General features: G+C 36.1%; 1 protein-coding gene across 2 annotated transcripts in view; it reads left to right on the forward strand.

The window, feature by feature from the left end:
- Nucleotides 1-17,947, forward strand: part of DERA (deoxyribose-phosphate aldolase) — a 128,529-nt gene extending 110,582 nt beyond the window's left edge. For both annotated transcript variants that reach the window (XM_069106141.1, XM_069106142.1), the window contains 3 exons: nucleotides 13,707-13,819; nucleotides 16,612-16,761; nucleotides 17,282-17,947. In XM_069106141.1, coding sequence (XP_068962242.1) covers nucleotides 13,707-13,819; nucleotides 16,612-16,761; nucleotides 17,282-17,338 — 320 coding nt within the window. In that variant the 3' untranslated portion in view covers nucleotides 17,339-17,947. The remainder of the gene's footprint in view (nucleotides 1-13,706; nucleotides 13,820-16,611; nucleotides 16,762-17,281) is intronic.
- The last annotated feature ends 1,203 nt before the right edge of the window (nucleotides 17,948-19,150 follow it).

Here is a 19,150-nt window from a genome sequence, read left to right on the forward strand (position 1 = left end):
TCCTGATAGTAACTTCTTATATCATAAATAGGAATTGTTCATGAGATTAAAATGTACAGTTTTCCCCTTGTTAGGAGATGCTGTTAAACTAGCTATATGTTTTTCTAATTATCACATCTGAAGCTGATTATGCTAGTAATAGCTTTAAAATATTATTATTTTTAAAAGCACTACTTTGGTCCTAATACTACTTTTTAATCTCTCCTTGTTTCTATGAAGTCTGAATGAGATTTTCAAAATTGAATAATAATTTGATCCGTTAATCTTTTGAAGCTAGTAATTTTATTTTCCCCTCTTTGCAGTCTCTGAGGTTCGCAAATGAATAGAGCTTCATTACTGCAGTCTGCATTTAATAACCATTATCCATTATCTTGTAATTAAGACTCCCTGTAACGAATCATGAGGACAATGCAAAAATACATAGTACATTTCTTTAATGAACTGGAAAATGTTCATCTTGTTCTATTTAGTAATGAGTTGCTGAATAGTCATTAAATCCACTGGAGAATAGAGCTAGATAGATTTTGAAGACTGTCTTGAGTTTGTGGTTAATCTATTAGAATTAAAATTTCATCTTCTATTTTTATCAACAGCTGATTAGAAGTCATTCTGTTTGACCAAATTGATTAGACGACCATATACAAGGGCAGCTGTTGCTTAATGAAAGTTTTTAATGAAACTGTACCATGGAGACTTGTAATTATGGGACTTATAAAAGCTTTTACTTGCTTCAGACTACAAAAAAAACCGATATTGTACTGAAAGGTTTAAATTGGAAAAATAAAAAAAATACAATTTGATATTATGATATAAATTTACCAAATTTACTTTCAGTCAATTGGAATTTATTACCAGGGTTTTACTTTGTAGTCTTGGCTTTTTCCAATCTTTTAAATTTTAGTTTAGTGACACTAATTTAAATGCTAAGAAAATGCATGATATACTGGATAGACCTGTCGCCTTGGATTCTAGTTCTCGTTCTTGCTCTGCCACTGAACTACTGTGTGACCTTCGGTAGGCCGCTTGACCTTTATAGGCCTCATATTCCTCATCCATAAGAAGAGAGGATTGGACTTGGCTACTAGCAGGGTCCCCTTCTAGGCCAAAGAGGCTATGCTTGAAACTGTAGGCCACTCATCAAAGGACCTTTTTCTGGTAGTTTTTATTTTATCTCGAGGCGTCTTCTCATGGGATTGGCTTCCGCAAGTTGAGTAGGGGAAAGTGAGATCAGTACTATTCATAGAAGAGCTCTGAGGAAAACCCGTGGGTACTTGGTCATACTGTCTATTCTAGAAATAAAGGGAAGGCATTTCTTTGAGGTGATATTTGACTTCACATGCCAGAGTGTTTGGAATAGCAGTGTTAAGAGTTAGAAAGAAAATCAAAGATTAATATAATTAGTAATCACATTGTGCTTTTAACAGTAGTAAAACATTAGTGTGTTTTCTGAAGTAACTTTTAGATATAAAGATAGATCAGATCATTTGATAAAAAGATTTGCTAATACTTATTCTTATTCTACTACAGTAGCCTCTCAATTATTTTCTCTGCTTCCTCTCTCCTTGCTTTAATCTTTCCTTCATACCACCATAAAATTATTCTTCCTAAAGCAGTTTTCATAATTTCATTTTCCTGCTTTAAACCCTTCAGGGCATGCCCATGTCATATAAGATGCAGTCCATTTTTTTAGCTTGGCATTTAAGGCCTTTCCTTAACCCAGGCTTGTCTTCTATCAATGCCATTTTACATACTCTCTGCTCTAATCAAATTAGTCTGTTTATTGCCTCGCCTGTTTCTGCACTTCTACCTACCAGTAACATGCCTTGTGATTTTTCCACCATAGCCATGTTGTTGCTTTGGCCTTGGAGTACTCAACTCCATTCCTCTCTGCAAGTCAAATTCTACCTACTCCTACTTTTCTTTGATTATCCTAGTTGGAAATAATTTATCTCTTCTATGACAGTAATTTTAGAACTATCATTTACTGCTATGTATTTTATACTCTGATACCTCATTGTGGGACACAGGTGACACTGTCTTCCCAAAGGGTAGGCGATTAGGATATAAGCTCTGGAAGGATTTACAAAGTTGAAAAGTAAGGCTGTAGTGACAGATTGTGTCTGGTGTCTGAATGGTGGTGATAGTAGTTGTTCTTTGTGCTCAAAGAGGACCAAAATGACATCACTATATTGGGGTCAAGGTATAATGTATCTGAACATGACTGATCAGACCAATATGAGTTTGAAACACTCTGCCACTAGGTGGTCACAAATAGTTCATATGAACATTTGGAGTGGAGACATCTCTAAATTTTTGCATCTCACATTTCTTTTGAGCTACAGCTTTGCTATGTGAAGAGCAGCCTCCCAAAGTAAGGAGAGCTTTGTCACTAGTAATTTGGCCAACTGGTGATTAATTCTTTGGCTACAGACATCCACGAACCAAAAAAAAAATATATAAAACGAGAGATTCCCTTTTGTTTCTACGGTGACAGTGGCAGAATGGTGGACAAGTGGGCAGTGAATGCAAGAACTTAGAATCTTAGGAATATTTATAAAGTAACCATCTATTAACAGCTAAGAGGAACTGAATCCTAGTACTTTTTATATTCTTTCTTATTAATGAAACTGGAAGAAACTAGGATGTTGTGCTAAATGAACGAAAGACTGGCACATTCTCCTTGGAGAAGCAAACACAAGAGTTGGCACATTTAGTTCATTGTGCTCTTACAGGATATGGAGACATTTTCACACGTTTCTGCGGAGACCTAGACATAAGCCATATTCTGAAATTTGGCAGCCTAAACTCTTTTTAGGGGCAAAATAAGCCAAAGAAATAAATTATTTGGGGAAGTTGCCCCCAGAATTAAACCTGGTCCATGTAAATCCAAAGCCTGTTGTGCTGCTTCCATTTATATATGTAGATAGATAAAGACTGATACTTTAGAAGGGTCAGTGTTCCTTAACTATAACTTGCCTATGTATGTAGTTGACCTGTATAAAAAGTCTCTCTCCTGAACTCCAATCCAACCTCACAAATTGCCTATTGGACATTTCATACAGGATGTTCCCCAGGCTTCTCAAACTCAACATGTCTGAAACAGAACTCTATCCCTCCAAAATCCCATGGTTCTTCCAAATTTCCTTATTTCTATTAAGTATCTCACCCTCCTTCCAGTCATGTAAATTCTCAACCTTGGAGTCTCCTTGACTCTTGACTCATTCACCTCACATATCTAATCAGTTGCTAGGTCTTCTAAATTATTCCTCCATAGCATACTTCATATCTGTCCCCTTCCCTTTACTCAAATAACAACCACCCTAGTTCAGGCCCTTATTATCTCTCAACTATACCATTGCAATAACTTCCTAATTGGTCTTCCTTTCTCAAGTCATTCCCCACTCTAATCTCTCACACAACTGGCAAAGTGATTTTCCCAAAGCCTAATTTTCACACACCCCCATCTTCCATTCAGTAAACTTCAGTGGTTCCTTATTTGCATTTGGACCTTAGTCAAATAGAAATCCTTTTTTTTTCTTAATCATTTAAAGTCTTCACTACCTGCTTTTATACTTTATTCTAACATTACTACATTTCATACACTTTATGGTCAAGTCAAATACCTTCTTGGTATTTATTTCTTATGTTGACATTTTGTCTCTCCTTTTGTACAGGTTTCCTATGCTTGTAATTCACTTCCTCCTCACCTCTTAGTATTCCTTGTTTTCTTCAAACTTCAACTGAAGCACCACCTTCTACAGGCCTTTGTCTTGCTAGTGTTACCTCTGCTCTAAAAAATTAATTTTTTAATTAATTAATTAAAATTAATTTTAATTAATTAACTTAAAAAATTCCATTTCTTTGTATAAACTCATATGTCTTGTGAATATGCCATATAAGTAGATATTTAATATACTTAAACAAGGAGATATCACCTCTTCCAGTAAGTAGAATATGAGGGAAAGGATTAAGGGAAGGTATTGTTTCATTTTTAATTTTGTCCCCCTCCAATGCCTAAGTTATTGCCTGTCTCATAATGGGCACTTAATAATTCCTTTTTGATTGGCTACATATACAAGTGCAAATTTTAGGGGGTAGCTAGGTATCTTAGTGGATTGAGTACTGGACCTGAAGTCAGGAAGACCAGAGGTCAAATTCACCCTTAGGCACTCCCTGGGAAAGTCACTTAACCATTGTCTGCCTCAGTTTCCTCATTCTTAAAAAAAAAGAAGCTATATCTACCTCCCAGGGTTGTTAAGAAGATCAAATTATATTTTTAAAGCATTTTGTGAACCTGAAAGCTCCCTATAAATGCTATTAATTATTGTTGCTTTCCTTTATGAAATTACTTTTGTAAGTACTTTTTATTTACTTCTCTGTCTACATAGTTTGCCCTTCCATTAATATCTCAAGGCAAGACCTATTCAAATTTTTAAGAAAAAAAATTTAATCCCTGGCACCTAGTATATAGTAGGCACTTAATAAATGCTTACTGAATTGAATTATATTCTCTAAAGGCAATAAGAAACATCACCAGGATGGCATTTGGCCATTTTGTGCTTGTGATGACTAAATAATAATCACTGTGACTAGTGTAGTGGAAAAGGTACTCAATGTGGACTCAGTTTGAATATGTTTTTCAATATTTCTTACTTGTATCAACTTGAGCAAATCAATGAACTTACTATCTTAATACATGATGACTTCAGTGAAGATATGGACCTGGGAGAACACAGCAAAAAGAATTTTACACAACATGGCTCAGGATTAAGAAATGAAAGTGGACAGAAATTTATAGATTATAGAAGAGCTTCATGACCATGTAACAGGAATGCTTTAGAAAGTTCAAAGATGTTAGATATAGTGAACACAAAACAACATTGATTCTATATTAATGTAAAGAAATAAATATTTACTAATGTGGATCATTTTCAAATCAATTGTTTGTGTGCAGTCAATCATCAACTTGTTAGAAAAAAGATAAAAATCAGTACCAAATTGGAAGAAATAAAAGGAAAAGATACTGTTGCCGTTACTGCATACAATGTTCTCTTGGTTCTGCTCACTTCATTCAGCGTCAGTCATTTCAGGTTTTTCTGATATTTGAGCTCTTTTTTTTTCTATAAGACAGAAAGAAAAGGCAACATTAATTTAATCTTAGTTTTGTTTGCAGAATATTATTGAGGAATATGATGGAAGAGTAATAGTATCAGGTCTTAGGAAAGAGAGGAAATGAGTTTGAAAAGAGCTTAACATGACACCCAGTTATGTCAATTCATTCCAAGAACTTATTTTTTTCTAAGCAATCGGGGTTAAGTAACTTGCTCAAGGTTACATAGACAGTTATTTTGTGTAGGTGTTAAGTGTCTGAGGCCAGAACAGATCCCGGGTCCTCCTGACTCTGGGCCCGGTGCTCTTATTCACTGTGCCACCTAGCCACCCCCATTCCAAGAACTTTTAAAGATAAACTGGAATAATCATAACAGATGAAAAATCCATTCAAATTCAACTTATTAAAATTATTGATTAAAATTGGGAAATGAATAAGGAAAAGACATTGACATGGATTATCACTATTTCCTGTAGAAGTTTAACTAATGAAAAGCTACTGCAAACACCAAAACTTTTCCTAAGGTACAGACATCTTTGAGTAATATAATATTTCGTTATAGCTTTCTGCAGCTCACTGTTTTCATCCTTCAGATACTGTCTTCCTATACAATATGTGGCCCTCTGCTGACAAATGCTGCTGAGACAATATAAACATACCTTCTTACTCAGTATCTTCTCAGGTTCCCTTTACCATAGTGCTCCACTCCTGGGAACCAACTTTCCCTTCAGAACCTAAAAGGACACAGGCAGGTTTGTCTGAGTAAGAAGTTCTTCACTTGGGAATAACTGTTGACTTATTTCTTATTATCTTAATAACTGTTGACTTATTTTTTAAAACAAATATTCTGTTGACTGTATTTTAATAATTGGTTTCCTTTGTAATCCTGTTATTTTATTTTAGGCACTTAAAAATGTTATTGTTAGGGATTCCATAAGCTTTACCAGACTGACTAAGGTGTCCATGACACAAAAAAGTTTAAGAACACCTGCTCTAGGGGAATAGGCTGCTACCTTTCCCTTCTCTTGATGCAATTGCACTCATTGTTTGGGTATCCTCTGTAACTATCAGGTCCCTTCCCCTCATGGAACTATTCACTAAGCTTCTGACTTTCCCCCTTATCCTCCTTCCCCTGTCTATGCTCTGTGCCATTGTTGCCACCACTCTGGCCTCTGCTGTTCTGGGAGCCAATATTGGTTCATCATCATCCTCATTTCCCAACCCCAGGTCAAATAATTCCTGGTTATAGCTTTAATTGCCATGGAAAAAAAGGTCAAAAGAACCCCTAAACCAACTGTTAGTAAACATTTGATCCTTTTTTTTAATATTATTTTATTTTCTCCAACTAAATGTCAAATTTAAAGATAGTTTTGAATGTCCATTTTTTAAATAAGATTTTGAGTTCCAAATTTTTCTTCCTCTGCTCCTCTCCTTCCCCTTCCCTAAAATGGCAAGCATTCTGATATAGGTTATACATGTGTAATCACGTTAAACATATTTCCGTATTAGTCATCGTATGAATGAAGAAACAGAACAAAGGGGAAAAACCATTAAAAAAAAAACCACCAAAAGAAAAAAAAATGTGAAAATGGTGTGCTTTGATCTACATTCAGTTCTTTCTCTGGATGTGGATAGCATTTTCCATCATGAGTCTTTTGGAATTGTCTTGGATCATTGTATTTGCTGAGAATAGCTAAGTCAATCATAGTTCATCATCCCATAATGTTGCTGTTACTGCATACAGTGTTCTCTTGGTTCTGCTCACCTCACTCAGCATCAGTTCATAGAAGTCATTCCAGGTTTTTCTGATACATTTGAGTTATTTTTTTCCTGTAAGACAAAGAAAAGGCTCCATGAATTTAATCTTAGGTTTGTTTGTAGAATATTATTGAGGAACATGATGAAAGGTAATAGTACCAGGTCTCAGGAAAGAGAGGAAATGAGTTTGAAAAGAGCTTAACATGATACCCAGTTATGTCTATCCATCCCAAGAGCTGTTTTTTTTTCTTTTTAAAAACTTTTTTCTCATCTTAAGAACTTTTTTTTTTTTTTGCATTTTGGAGGGCAATTGGGGTTAAGTAACTTGCCCAAGGTTACACAGCTAGTATTTTTGTGTGGGTGTTAAGTGTCTCGGGCTGGAACCGAACTCAGGTCCTCCCAAATCCAGGGCCAGCGCTTTACTCACTGTACCACCTAGCCACCCCTATCCCAAGAACTTTTAAAGATAAACTGGAATAATCATAACAGATAAAAAATAGAACTAATCTATCAGTATTACTAGAATAAACTCGTTTCAGAAACTTTCAACACTTTAGTCCACAAGATGTTAAATGAAGGAAGTATAAATGGCACTACAAAAGATGAATATGGAAAATATTCAGACCACACTGATGAAGTCTGTGCTGGAAATGACAGTTGTAAAAATTATTGAAGGATATAATTTTCAACATTTCTTGAAAAGCAATTATTAGAAAAATTTCTGAAGATATTGGCAACAACAGCTATAAATAGTAATCATAAGGACACCAGAAACTATTCAACCATATACCTGTATGATTTGATATTTTTAGCTGGAACTTTAATTCTTTTGCTCTTTGATATATAGTGTTCCAATACCTGTGGTCCTTTTGTGTCTCTGCTGCTAGGTCTTGTGTGATTCTAATTGTGCCACCATCATATTTAAATTGATTTTTTTGTTGGTGCTTTTAATATTTTATCCTAGAGTTGGAGGTTTCAGAATTTGACTAGAATATTTAAAATCTTCTAATATAAGATCTCCTTCAAGTGGTGTTTGATGATTTTTTTCTATTTCTACTTCTTCCACCCTTGTTCTAATGCTTCAAAACAATTTTCTTTAATTATTTCTTATATTATTGTATCAAGATTCTTTTTCTTTTTTAAAGCAATTGGGGTTAAGTAACTTGCCCAAGGTTACACAGTGAGTTATTTTGTGTGGGTGTTAAGTATCTGGGGCCAGAACTGATCCCGGGTCCTCCCAACTCCGGGGCTGGCGCTCTCACTCACTGTGACACCTAGCCGCTACAGGATTCTTTTTTTTATTATAACTTTCCTGGTAGTCCAATTATTCTTATGTTTTCTCTTCTAGATCTGTTCTCCAGATCAGGTGTTTTTCTTACAAGATGTTTTACTTTCACTTCTATTTTTTCATTCTTCATATTTTGTTTAATTATTTTTTGATCTCTTATGGCTTCACTGGCTTCACTTTGCCCAATTCTAATTTTTAAGGCGTTATTTTCTTCCTTAAGATTTTGGATATCCTTTTCTAATTGGTTGACTTTCTTTTCATAATCTTTCTGTTTTTCTTGGATTGTTCTTACTTGTTTTTATTTTGTTTTGTTTTTAGCTTCTCCTCTGTCTCTCTCACTTGATTTTTAAAGTCTTTTTTAAGTTCTTGTATGAATTGTTTTGGGGCAGGTGGCCATTTGATGCTCCTCTTTGAGGTAGAAGAGGATTTCTTTGCTGCAGTATCCTCCTCTGAGGATGAATCCTGGTCTTCTCTATTCCCATAATAACTTTCTGTGGTTGGATTCTTTCTCCTTTGCCTATGAATGTTTTTGGTGTAGTAATAACTTAATTTTTGTAATCACCTCTAGCCCTGGGGTATGGGGGATGGTACCTCTTGCTCCAGATCTCAGTTCTCCCCTTTAACCTGGAATCAAAGCCAAGTAGGGCTCTACTTCCAGGGTGGAGGGCACCCTGTCCCAAACTTCAAGGGTTTTGTGCAGCTGTTTTCAGAGATACTTCTAGGGACCTAAAATTTCAATTCTCAATAGGGACCTATTTCAATTCTTCCAAGGTGGTGTGATCTAAGGAGAGGTGTTTACTACCCTCTTGGCCTGTGCTCTGGTCTGTGAGTGACCACAAGGACTCTTTTCTCCCTGGAACTGTGAGGAGGGTCCCACTTCCATTGTGGCTGCAAGCTCTGCTATGTTATTTCTCTTCTTCACCCTGGGACTGCCACCCAGGACTATGACCTGGATCCAAGTATAGGGAAAGCAACAGAATCCTGCCTCAGTGAAAGCAAAAAGATACTTGTAATCTCTTTCTGACAAGTTGTTCAACCCCCTTACCATCTGTGGGTTGAGAGCTCCAGAAGCAGCTGCTCCCTCTACTGCTGCTGATTCAGTGACTACCAAAGCCTGCTCCTGGTTTGCTGGGGCCTGGTCTGTGCTGGCATATCCTGGGCTGGACTATGCTCCTCTCTCACCTAGTTTAACAGACCTTTCCTGCCAACCTTCTAAGTTAGAAGTTTCTTTCACTTCATCTTTTTGTGGGTTCTGCTGCTCTAGAATTAGTTTAGAGTTGTTTTTTAAAGGTTGTTGGAGAGGTTCATGGGAGAGCTCAGCTGAGTCCCTGCCTTTATTCCACTATCTTGGCTCTGCCTCCCACATGACTTTTCTAGGTAGCTTTCCTGAACTTATCTACTAAATTATAGATTGAATGTCATTTGTGTTAGTATCCATTGATGAAATCACAGATCTTGATGTATAAAATCTTTAAGAAAATGATTTATACAGATCTAGGTATAATGGATCAATATAGCTGAAAAAAGGCCTTTTTTTTTTTTGCTTTTTGGAGGGCAATTGGGGTTAAGTGACTTGCCCAAAGTCACATGGCTAGTACTTGTGTCAAGTGTCTGAGGCCAGATTTGAACTCAGGTCCTCCTGACTTCAAGGCCGATGCTCTATTCATTGTGCCACCTAGCTGCCCCAATAGGCCCTCTTTCACAAGTGAATTTTGACATTCAGATCGTGTCTTGATAGTCACACAATTGAAAGGTACAAATACAGGATTTCAATGGGTATATTGTTTGTTAATTATAATAGTCTTGTCTTCCTTACCATTTTTACTTACCTTTTATTTACTTCACCTTACCACTTACCTTCTCCTTCTCGTGTCCATCTTTTTCTCAATTCTTTTCTTATTTACATTGAAGCCTTCCTCATATTTGGTCCTTCTCTTACCTGTCTTTGTTGAGCACACTCAATTCCTGATCAGGACACTGTCATTCTTACAATTTAAGCAGTCATTCAGAATTCTTTGTAAACTTTGGCATTGCTTTCTAGGTCCCTTCCGGAAGTATAATTCATCCTGACACAAATCACTAGATGTGAGTAATAAGTCTTCCTTTCTGACAGATACTGGAAAGTTCTCTGTTATGTTTTAGAGAGTATGCTGAATAGGAAGTCCCCAATTATCATTATTCTTTTCTTCTTCCTTTATCTTACTGAATGACCTCTAACTGACAGTGCCTGTGGTTTTGCTATATCTCTTCTTGGAGGACAAGTACTACTTTCTCCTTAGAGTATCTAGTTTGTTCCATTTCAGAATTTCAAGTACTTTTTCTTTTTTAAAAATTCTGAGTATACAGTAGTGCTTCTTACTTTCTTCTTCCACTCTTTAAATGCTTGATAGAGGTCAGGGGTCCTTTCTACCTCTTCAGATTTCTGTTTTACCTACTTTCTCTCTCCTCAAACCTCCTCCCTCCAAGTTGAAGCTCAGTTTCTATTTTCTTGTTTGTTTTAGGAACACTTCATTGTCCCTGATATTTTGGAATGTAGAAAGACATTTCTGTGCCCCTTTCACCTCATTTGGAGGGAGATTTTGAAATACATATGTACAAGTATGCATATACTTTAAATATAGAGAGTAGTCAGTTGGCCATGGCATATTTAATGCCAGCCACTCCAAATTATCTCTGTTCTCTCTTGCTGGTAGTGAGATCCTCTCTTCTCTTAATTTAAATTGCTGTGTGATATAGCTTACCTCCTTTAGTAAGATGTTAACATCTTTCCTTATTCTTTTATCATCTCTTGACAACTTAAAAGCAACATCCAATATCTTTGATCTTTTCTTATTAATATCTTACCTTGCCTTACTTTTTCTTACCTTCTCCTTCTTGAGACTACTCTTTTCTCAATCTTTTTCTTTTATACATTGAGTCCTTCATATTGAACCCTTTTTCTCCTTCAGTTTGAGTCACTCTCAACTTTTTCTCAAGTTTTCCCTTTTCTTTTTCCTCCTCAGATTAATTTTTTTTTTCAGAAGACAAAGGCCTTGAAATCACCTCTACAATTTCTTCCTTATTTTGTTTGGGATCCTGTTCTACCCATCCTAATCTTTTTTCTTTTGGAAGCAGAAATAGACACTCAGAGGACCAAAACCCAGACTGGAGAGTTCCCCCCAAAAGACATCTCTCTTGCATGTGTCAAGACAACACTAGGTTTCTTGATAGTGGCAAAAGCTACCTATATTCTCTCTCTCTCTCTCTCTCTCTCTCTCTCTCTCTCTCTCTCTCTCTCTCTCTCTCTCTCTTTCTCTGTCTATCTGTCCCCCTGTATACATATATCTGACTTTTTTTTTTGGTCAGAACCTGTGATTTCATCAGTGTGGGAAATGCCCAATGTGGAAACTGCCTTTTCCAATGGAGATTAGCAAGTCATTTTTTTTCTTAGAGAATTGCCTATGACAGAGAGGCTTAAATCCAATTCTTTTTGATTCCAAAGCCAATCTTCTATGTACTATGCTGCCACACATCTTGAAAAAAATACAATTTTTCTTTATTTCTTCATTATTTAGTTATTGAATAAAATGATCTAATTTTATTTTAATTAGTGACATCATTACAGAAACAGCTGTGAGATTGTGGAATATCATTTCCTTTTTTTGACAGAATTAATAAACTAATAGATGAGGAGAATGTTTTGGATATAGTTTATCTAGCTCTTAGAAAAACTTTCAGTAAAATCTCTCATGCTATTATTGTAGAGAAAATGGAAGGATATGGATTTGATGTTAACAAAATTAGATAGGTTAAGAGGTGGTGTTTGTCTCTACTCAGAGTCCCCGTTAATGGTTCAGTATCAATAAGGTGAGAGGTCTTTAGTGGTGTACCCTAGGGATCTGTGTGGGGCCCTGTGCTATTTAATCTTTTTATTCTGCTCTTGGATAAAGGCATAAATGGCATGCTACTCAATTTTTTTTAATTTTTAATTTTTTTTCTTTTTAGAGGGCAGATGGGGTTAAGTGACTTGTCGAAGTTCACACAGCTAGTTTTTGTGTTAAGTGTCTGAGGATGGAATTGACCTCAAGTCCTCCTGACTCCAGGGCTGGTTCTCTATTCACTGCGCCACCTAGCCACCCCTCAAATTTGTTAATGACATAAATGTGGGAGGGATATCTAACACACAGAATCAGGATCTAAGAAGTCTTTGTCAGACTAGGACATTGGACTTAATCTAATAAGATGAAATTTAATAACGATAAAGGTAAAATCATCTACTCAGGTACAACCCCCGCCCCAAACCCAAACAAAACAAAGCAAAACAAAAACACACGCCTCAGCTTCATGAGTATAAGATGGGGAAGGGATGGTTGAGCAGCAGTCATGATGAAGAATATCTGTTAGTGGACTACAAGTTCTTTATGAATGAGCAGTTTGATATGGTAGCCCAAAAGCTGATTCAATTCAGCCTACATTGAAGGGCAAAACTTCCAGGAATAGAGTGATAGTCCTGCTAATACTCTATCCTCAGTAGACAGTCATTACCTAGAACATTGTGTTCAATTCTGGCTACCCCAGTTTAAAAAGGACATTGATAAATTGGAGTTTCCAGAGGAGAGCAGCCAGTATAGGGAACAGTCTTGAGTCCATGTGATATGAGGATTGATTGAAGTGCAGATGTTTATTCTAGAGAACTGAAAACTCAGGGTATACATGATAATATCTGAAAGGCTAATGTGTGGAGAAGGGCTCGGACTTCAGTTTGACCCCAGAAGGCAAAATCAAAAGCAGTCAGTGGAAGTTGCAGATTTAGGCTAGCCGTTAGGAAAAACTTCCTAACATTTAGAGTTGTCCAAATGGAATGGGTTGGGGTGGCTAGGTGTCTCAGTGAATAGAGCACCGGCCCTGGAGTCAGGAGGACCTGGGTTTGGATCCGTACTCAGACACTTGACACAAAAAAAAACTAGCTGTGTGACCTTGGGTAAGTCACTTAACCCCAATTGCCTACCCTCCCCCTCCAAAAAAAAAAAAATGGAACGTGATACCTAGAAAGGTGGTGGGATTCTCCTCCTTGGTTTTCTTCAAGTGGAGCTAGATGACAACTTGTTGGATATATTATAATGGGGATTCTTTTTGTGTTCAGGTTGAATTAGATGGTTTCTGGGGTCTCTTTTAACTTTCCAGCTTTAAGATTTTGTGATTCTATGGATCTTTTATTTGGGCTGACTTGGTTTACTATTAAATTGACCATTTAAAAAGAACAATAATTACCTTGAAAATTTTTTTTTCTCCAGACTTAAGTATACCCTCTATAGTTAAGTCTGAGGTAAAATTTTATAAAGGGGAGTTAAATTTTTTTAGAATGTTCATGTGTAATAAGTACTTAAATTTAGTGTAGGATTTTTTTTAAAGGGAAATATTTTATTTCAATTTTTTCAATACTTTTATTTTTAAATGAATTTAAAGTAAATTTTTGCTCTCTCAAACATTACACAACTCAACATGTCATCTGATTTAAAGCTGTGAAAAGTTTTCTAATTAGCTTGAAAATTTTCTTCCTTTTTGTTTTAGGTTCTGATTTCATTAAGACCTCAACAGGAAAAGAAACAGTAAATGCTACCTTTCCTGTAGCTATAGTGATGGTTCGGGCCATTAGAGACTTCTTTTGGAAAACTGGAAACAAGGTATCTTTATTGCAAGCAGATCTTTCTTCTAAATAAAAATAATGTTGCTTATGATACCAGTTACAGCCATGATAACCATTTTTTTTATATTGAAGGCATGAACAACTTACCTTTATTAAGATAAATGTTTAATTTACCTTTCATTACAAAAGAATAAATTTATGGTGAAAAACGTTCCATTAACAGAAAGTGAGTGTGAGTGGAGGTGTAAGTGTGTGTGACCGAGATGTAAACTGACTTTCTCTCCTTTTATTAACTGAAGACAATTTTATCACTGACAAGAGATTCCTAAATGGGTTCTTTAACGAACTAATTTTGCTGCTACACAGAGGCTTTCTGGCAAGGCATTGGCTAGTGAAAACAGGTTAATGCAGAAATTAAACTTCCTTGAGGAACGGAAAAAATTGCAGACTAACATTTATTGAATGATAAGCTGTGGTGGTGATATGAAAAGTATGCAATATAATGGGAAATAATCTTTTCCTGTCATTATTGAAGGACACACATAAATTGGTTTTTCTGTTGGGAAACCCCTGGTCCAGAAAAACTTATTACTTTTAATAATATGAGGTGAAGAGAAAATTCTTGAGGAGATGAACTTATTAAACAAAATAATGAAATACTGTGAAACAGCAGGGAAAAGGTAGCTAGGCGTTATATAGCTCTTGAATTAAATATCCATTTTTGCGTTTTATGGCAGTTGGATGTGCTCTCTGGAAGACTGTTAAGCTGAGGAGGGTATATGCTGGCCTTTGTCAACTTTTGAAAAATAATAATTTTGGGGGAAAATATATGAAGTTAAAAGGGAAAAAAGTGTATGAAGTATTTTTTTAAAAATATGCTTAGATTTTCCTTTTTGTATCAAGTTGCTTGTTAGCTGCAAATTATCTTAGGGGATTTTTTTTTTAATACACAAGTGGGGCGAATGCAACATGCCTTAAAAATATTTTTACTTTCTTTTCCCGGGAAGCCCTTTAAAACTTATCTTTATACTTTTGCAGAAAGGAAACTCTAAAATATCCTTTAATCCTTTGCCATTTGGATGTGACAACTTTATATGTAGCTACAATTCAAGTTCATTTATGGAGAAGGCCTTCTTTTTGGTTTGGATAGGCCTAGTCCTTCCAGAATTTTTTCCTAATGAATAACTCTGTATCCTGTCATATTGAGAAAAACACAGACGGAGTAAATATATCTGTAAGAGATGTATTCTTTCCAGCCTTAGGGCCTGACAGGTGAGTGCACAGGCGCACACACACACACACACACACACACACACACACACATACATGCAGCCATATTGCTTGACAGTGACACCTTAATTAGAGGTGTACTCAACTTTGGGGTGCAGAAGCCATAATATAAATATAGTTCTGACCTTTGCCTCTTTAAACTAAGATGTTTTGGAGGAAGATTATTCTACTAGTGTATTTATTAGACCTTATGAAAACTGAATAGTTGTCCTTAGAAACTAATAACTTTGACTATTGAGGGCCCAATTCTGTCTCTTGTGACCATGTTGATGATTTATTTCTTCAGGCAGTATGAACAAATTTCTGTCTTTCACATAGAAAGAGAGAACTGCAAACCAAATTACATTTATGTTTGTAAAATGAGCAACTGAGTATTTGTCTGGTAGTCAGGTGAAATCCCTTGTATTGGGAACAATAACTAGATATTGTGGCCTAATAGGGGAAAAAAAAAAAAAAACTAAAAGTAAAACCCCAAACCAAAACCCAACAACCATTGGTCCAGAAAGTAGATGTTTAGCCTAACTCTAAGTTGAACTAGATTACCTCTGCTGTCCTTTCTGACTCCAGCATCCTAGGCTGGAAAGTTGTATATGTTACTGAGGTGAAGGGTGTTTTAAGTGTGTGATAGTGCCTGCCTCACAGTCCATGCTTAGTGATCATTCTGAAAAGTAAAGACTTAATATTTCATAATTGGCTTCATTTTGGGTTTATGTTTTCCGTATTCCTTTTTTGAAAGATGGATGCTCCCTTTAAATGCAGTGCCCAAAAGACTTACTGACCCACAATGAATTTGATTAAAAAAAATTTGTTTGTGTATACACACACATACGTGTGTATATGTATACATATACATATACACACACATACACATGACTACTTTTTGAAATCTTGTACTCACTTTTCATAATCTTTCTGTCTGTGTTTTTACTGGTAGCCTATTGATCAGCTGTTCTTTTTACTGTTTCTCTTTAGAGAGACAATGTGATATAATGGAAAGATTTTGGCATCAGAAGATGTGGTTTCAAGTCCTAGCTCTGATTCTAATTACATGAGCTTCAGGACAAGTTTTCTAAGCCTCAGTTTTCTCTTCTGTAGAATGGGGATAAGGTTATAATAAAAGTGCTTTCCAAATTTAAAGCACTCTGAAATCTGGGTTATTCATCTTGATGTCTATTTCCCTGTTGTTTAATATTCTTCCTCCTTCTTTGTTGAATTCCTACCCATCCTCTCAAACTTAGCTCTCAGATGCTACCTCCTTCATAAAGTTCCTTGGAAAATTGCCTCTTCTTTCAGACTATACTTGGCTCTATCCTTCTCTGATGCCCTTTTTGTGCATCATAGTTTTCTGTGTTTGTGTTTTACCTTTTACAGCTTCCATGAAGAAAGGGTGCTTAGTAAGTATTTATGGGATGGAACTGAATTGCTGCCAGTGAGTCAGTCTCTAGCTTTCCAGGGGATCCACGGTCCAAAGATGTTCAAGAACTAGCACTCAATTGATTTAAATAAAAAAAAAATGGCCCTTTTCCTCTCCTTTTTCAGATAGGTTTTAAACCAGCAGGAGGTATCCGGACTGCAAAGGATTCTATTGCTTGGCTCTCACTCATTAAAGAGGAGCTTGGAGATGAATGGCTGAAACCAGAACTCTTTCGCATAGGAGCTAGCACTTTGCTTTCTGACATTGAGAGACAGGTGAGTTGCAGGAAGACCTTCACATCAAGCTATGGCTCCCCCCAGCCCCTCTTCAATTAAGTCTGCATGGGTTTTTGAGAAACAAATTAAAAGTTGCATATCTCTCTGTGTAATACTTGCAAATTATAGTTTTCTCCAGAGAGGATTTAAAAGTCCAAAACTGGAAATGAAAATCCATCTGTTTCATTTTATTGTCAAATCCCTTTTGTGCCTTTCCTCCTCTATCCCTGATGAGTCAGCGTAGTGTGGCAGAAAGAGCACTGGCTTTGAGGACAAAGGGTCTCTTTTGCAATCCCTTCTCTACTCTGTAAAGACCATTGAATTATTGAACCTCTCAGGGCCTCAGTTTCCCCATTTGTAAAATGAAGGAATTAGGTTTGATAATCTCTAACCATTTTTGTTCTAAATTCTGTGATCCTTTAATAGAAATCTATTGAGAGTTGGGTTGGGGCCCATGGAGTATAAGAGTTTTATTGTTTATCTTTTGAATTAAAATTGGAATGTAAACATTTTCTCCTAGATCTACCATCATGTAACTGGAAGATATGCAGCTTATCATGATCTTCCAATGGCTTAAATAAGTGACCAGTGCCAGAAGAACATTATGCAAGAACATCTTACTGTATGTGTATATATAATAAAGACATACATGTATATGAACACATGAATTCTAATCAGTCACTGAAATAGTCTGATTGAAAAGAACTTGAGAAGTAGGTCATTGGCTGGTTCTTTCTTTGGGGGTTGTCTTTGTAATTAAATCCAACAATGAAGGACAAAATGTTATCTGCCATGGGTTCTTTTCTGAAGCCCAAAAGGCACGTTTCTGACGTTCATAATGGTTGTAAAATCTGCAGTGTTAATCTTGAGTAAGCTTTCTCAGACTACTCTAAGTAATTTTTATAACTATGACAACATGCAAATTCTGTGAAAAAATATGAAAAAAGAAATGTTAAGCTCCCCCAGCAATACTTTGTAATAGGAGATTAATGTACATCTATGAGCTACAATAGCAGCAAAGTGACTTTGAAGAATTACTGACTTGGCACTAATTTTTACCCTATGAAAATGTCTTCAACTTTTGCAATTGTTTTGAAAAACTTAATTGTCCTAATGACTTTTCAAGCACTGTTACTTGAAAATTTGAGTTTCTGATTTTTAAATAAAAAAGTTCTTGCTCTTAAAATTGATTACAACTTTTTAAAAATCATAACACATTCATCTTAGAATATTAGTTAATTAGATGCCTAGAGATGCTTTCAGGTTAATTTTTGGAATCTTTTCATTAGATTCCTTGGGATCATTTTTTAGAGGAAAACCCTTAGTACATTATTAAATTAAAGTGGTTTGCATGTGGATATCAAACCTATTGGGCTGCTAGGTGATGTGGTGGATAGAGTGCTGGGCTTAGAGTCAGGAAGGCTCATCTTCCTGAGTTTAAATCCAACCTCAGACACTTACTAGCTATGTGACACTGGGCAAGTTACTTTAACTGTCTCAGTTCTCTCATCTATAAAATGAGCTGGAGAAGGAAATGGCAAACCATTCCAGTATCTTTGCCAAGAAAACCCAAATGGGATCATAAAAAATCAGATATGACTGTAAACTGAAACAAACAAACAAAAAGTTGAAGCTATCATGTTCTCATCACTGAAGAAAATAGTACCTAGCCAATAACTGGTTATTGGAGGCTAATAATCCATTTTATGTATTCCTAAGTCTTCCTAGGCAGCTAGGTGGTGCCTGTATAGAGCACTGGGCTTAGAATCAGGAAGATTTCAGTTCAGATTCACCTGCAGACACTTCCTAGCTGTATGACTTTCGGTAAGTCACTTAACCTGTGCTTGCCACTAGAAAAGGAAATGATAAACCACTTTAGTATTTTTGCCAAGGAAATCCACTGAACATGAGTCCATGGAGTCATGAAGAGTCGAAGACAACTGAAATTACTGAACAACAAGAAGAAATCTTATTACCCTCCTTCTGACAATGTTTTGACCATGTTACAACTTTTTAGCACTTCTGAAAAATCACCATTATTATCATAAGCAATTATTATAGGTGGGTTTTTTTTTGTCAATGTTGCAGGATTTCCCATGAGACATAAGTCTAGTGGACTTCCACTTTTGACGAACCAATGAAGAATTCCTCCACAAAAAGGCACCCATTATGCATATGTTCATCTTATCCACAGTGGTAGCAAAGTGCACTTGGCCTTTTCAGATACCCTCTTTCAGTGCTATTACAGAAGTAGCTGACTTCTGATTCTAATTCTAAACTTCTTTGTCCTTTCGGGAGAAGTGTTATATTATCTGGCTTCTACTGTCCAGCAAAAGAGGACACACCATAGCTAAAATCTTCACTGTCACCACTACATGACATTCTATGA

This window comes from Petaurus breviceps, unplaced genomic scaffold (assembly GCF_028583685.1).
Source record: "Petaurus breviceps papuanus isolate PSGF00001 unplaced genomic scaffold, PetGlider_PUasm1.0 78, whole genome shotgun sequence".
Taxonomy (NCBI): domain Eukaryota; kingdom Metazoa; phylum Chordata; class Mammalia; order Diprotodontia; family Petauridae; genus Petaurus; species Petaurus breviceps.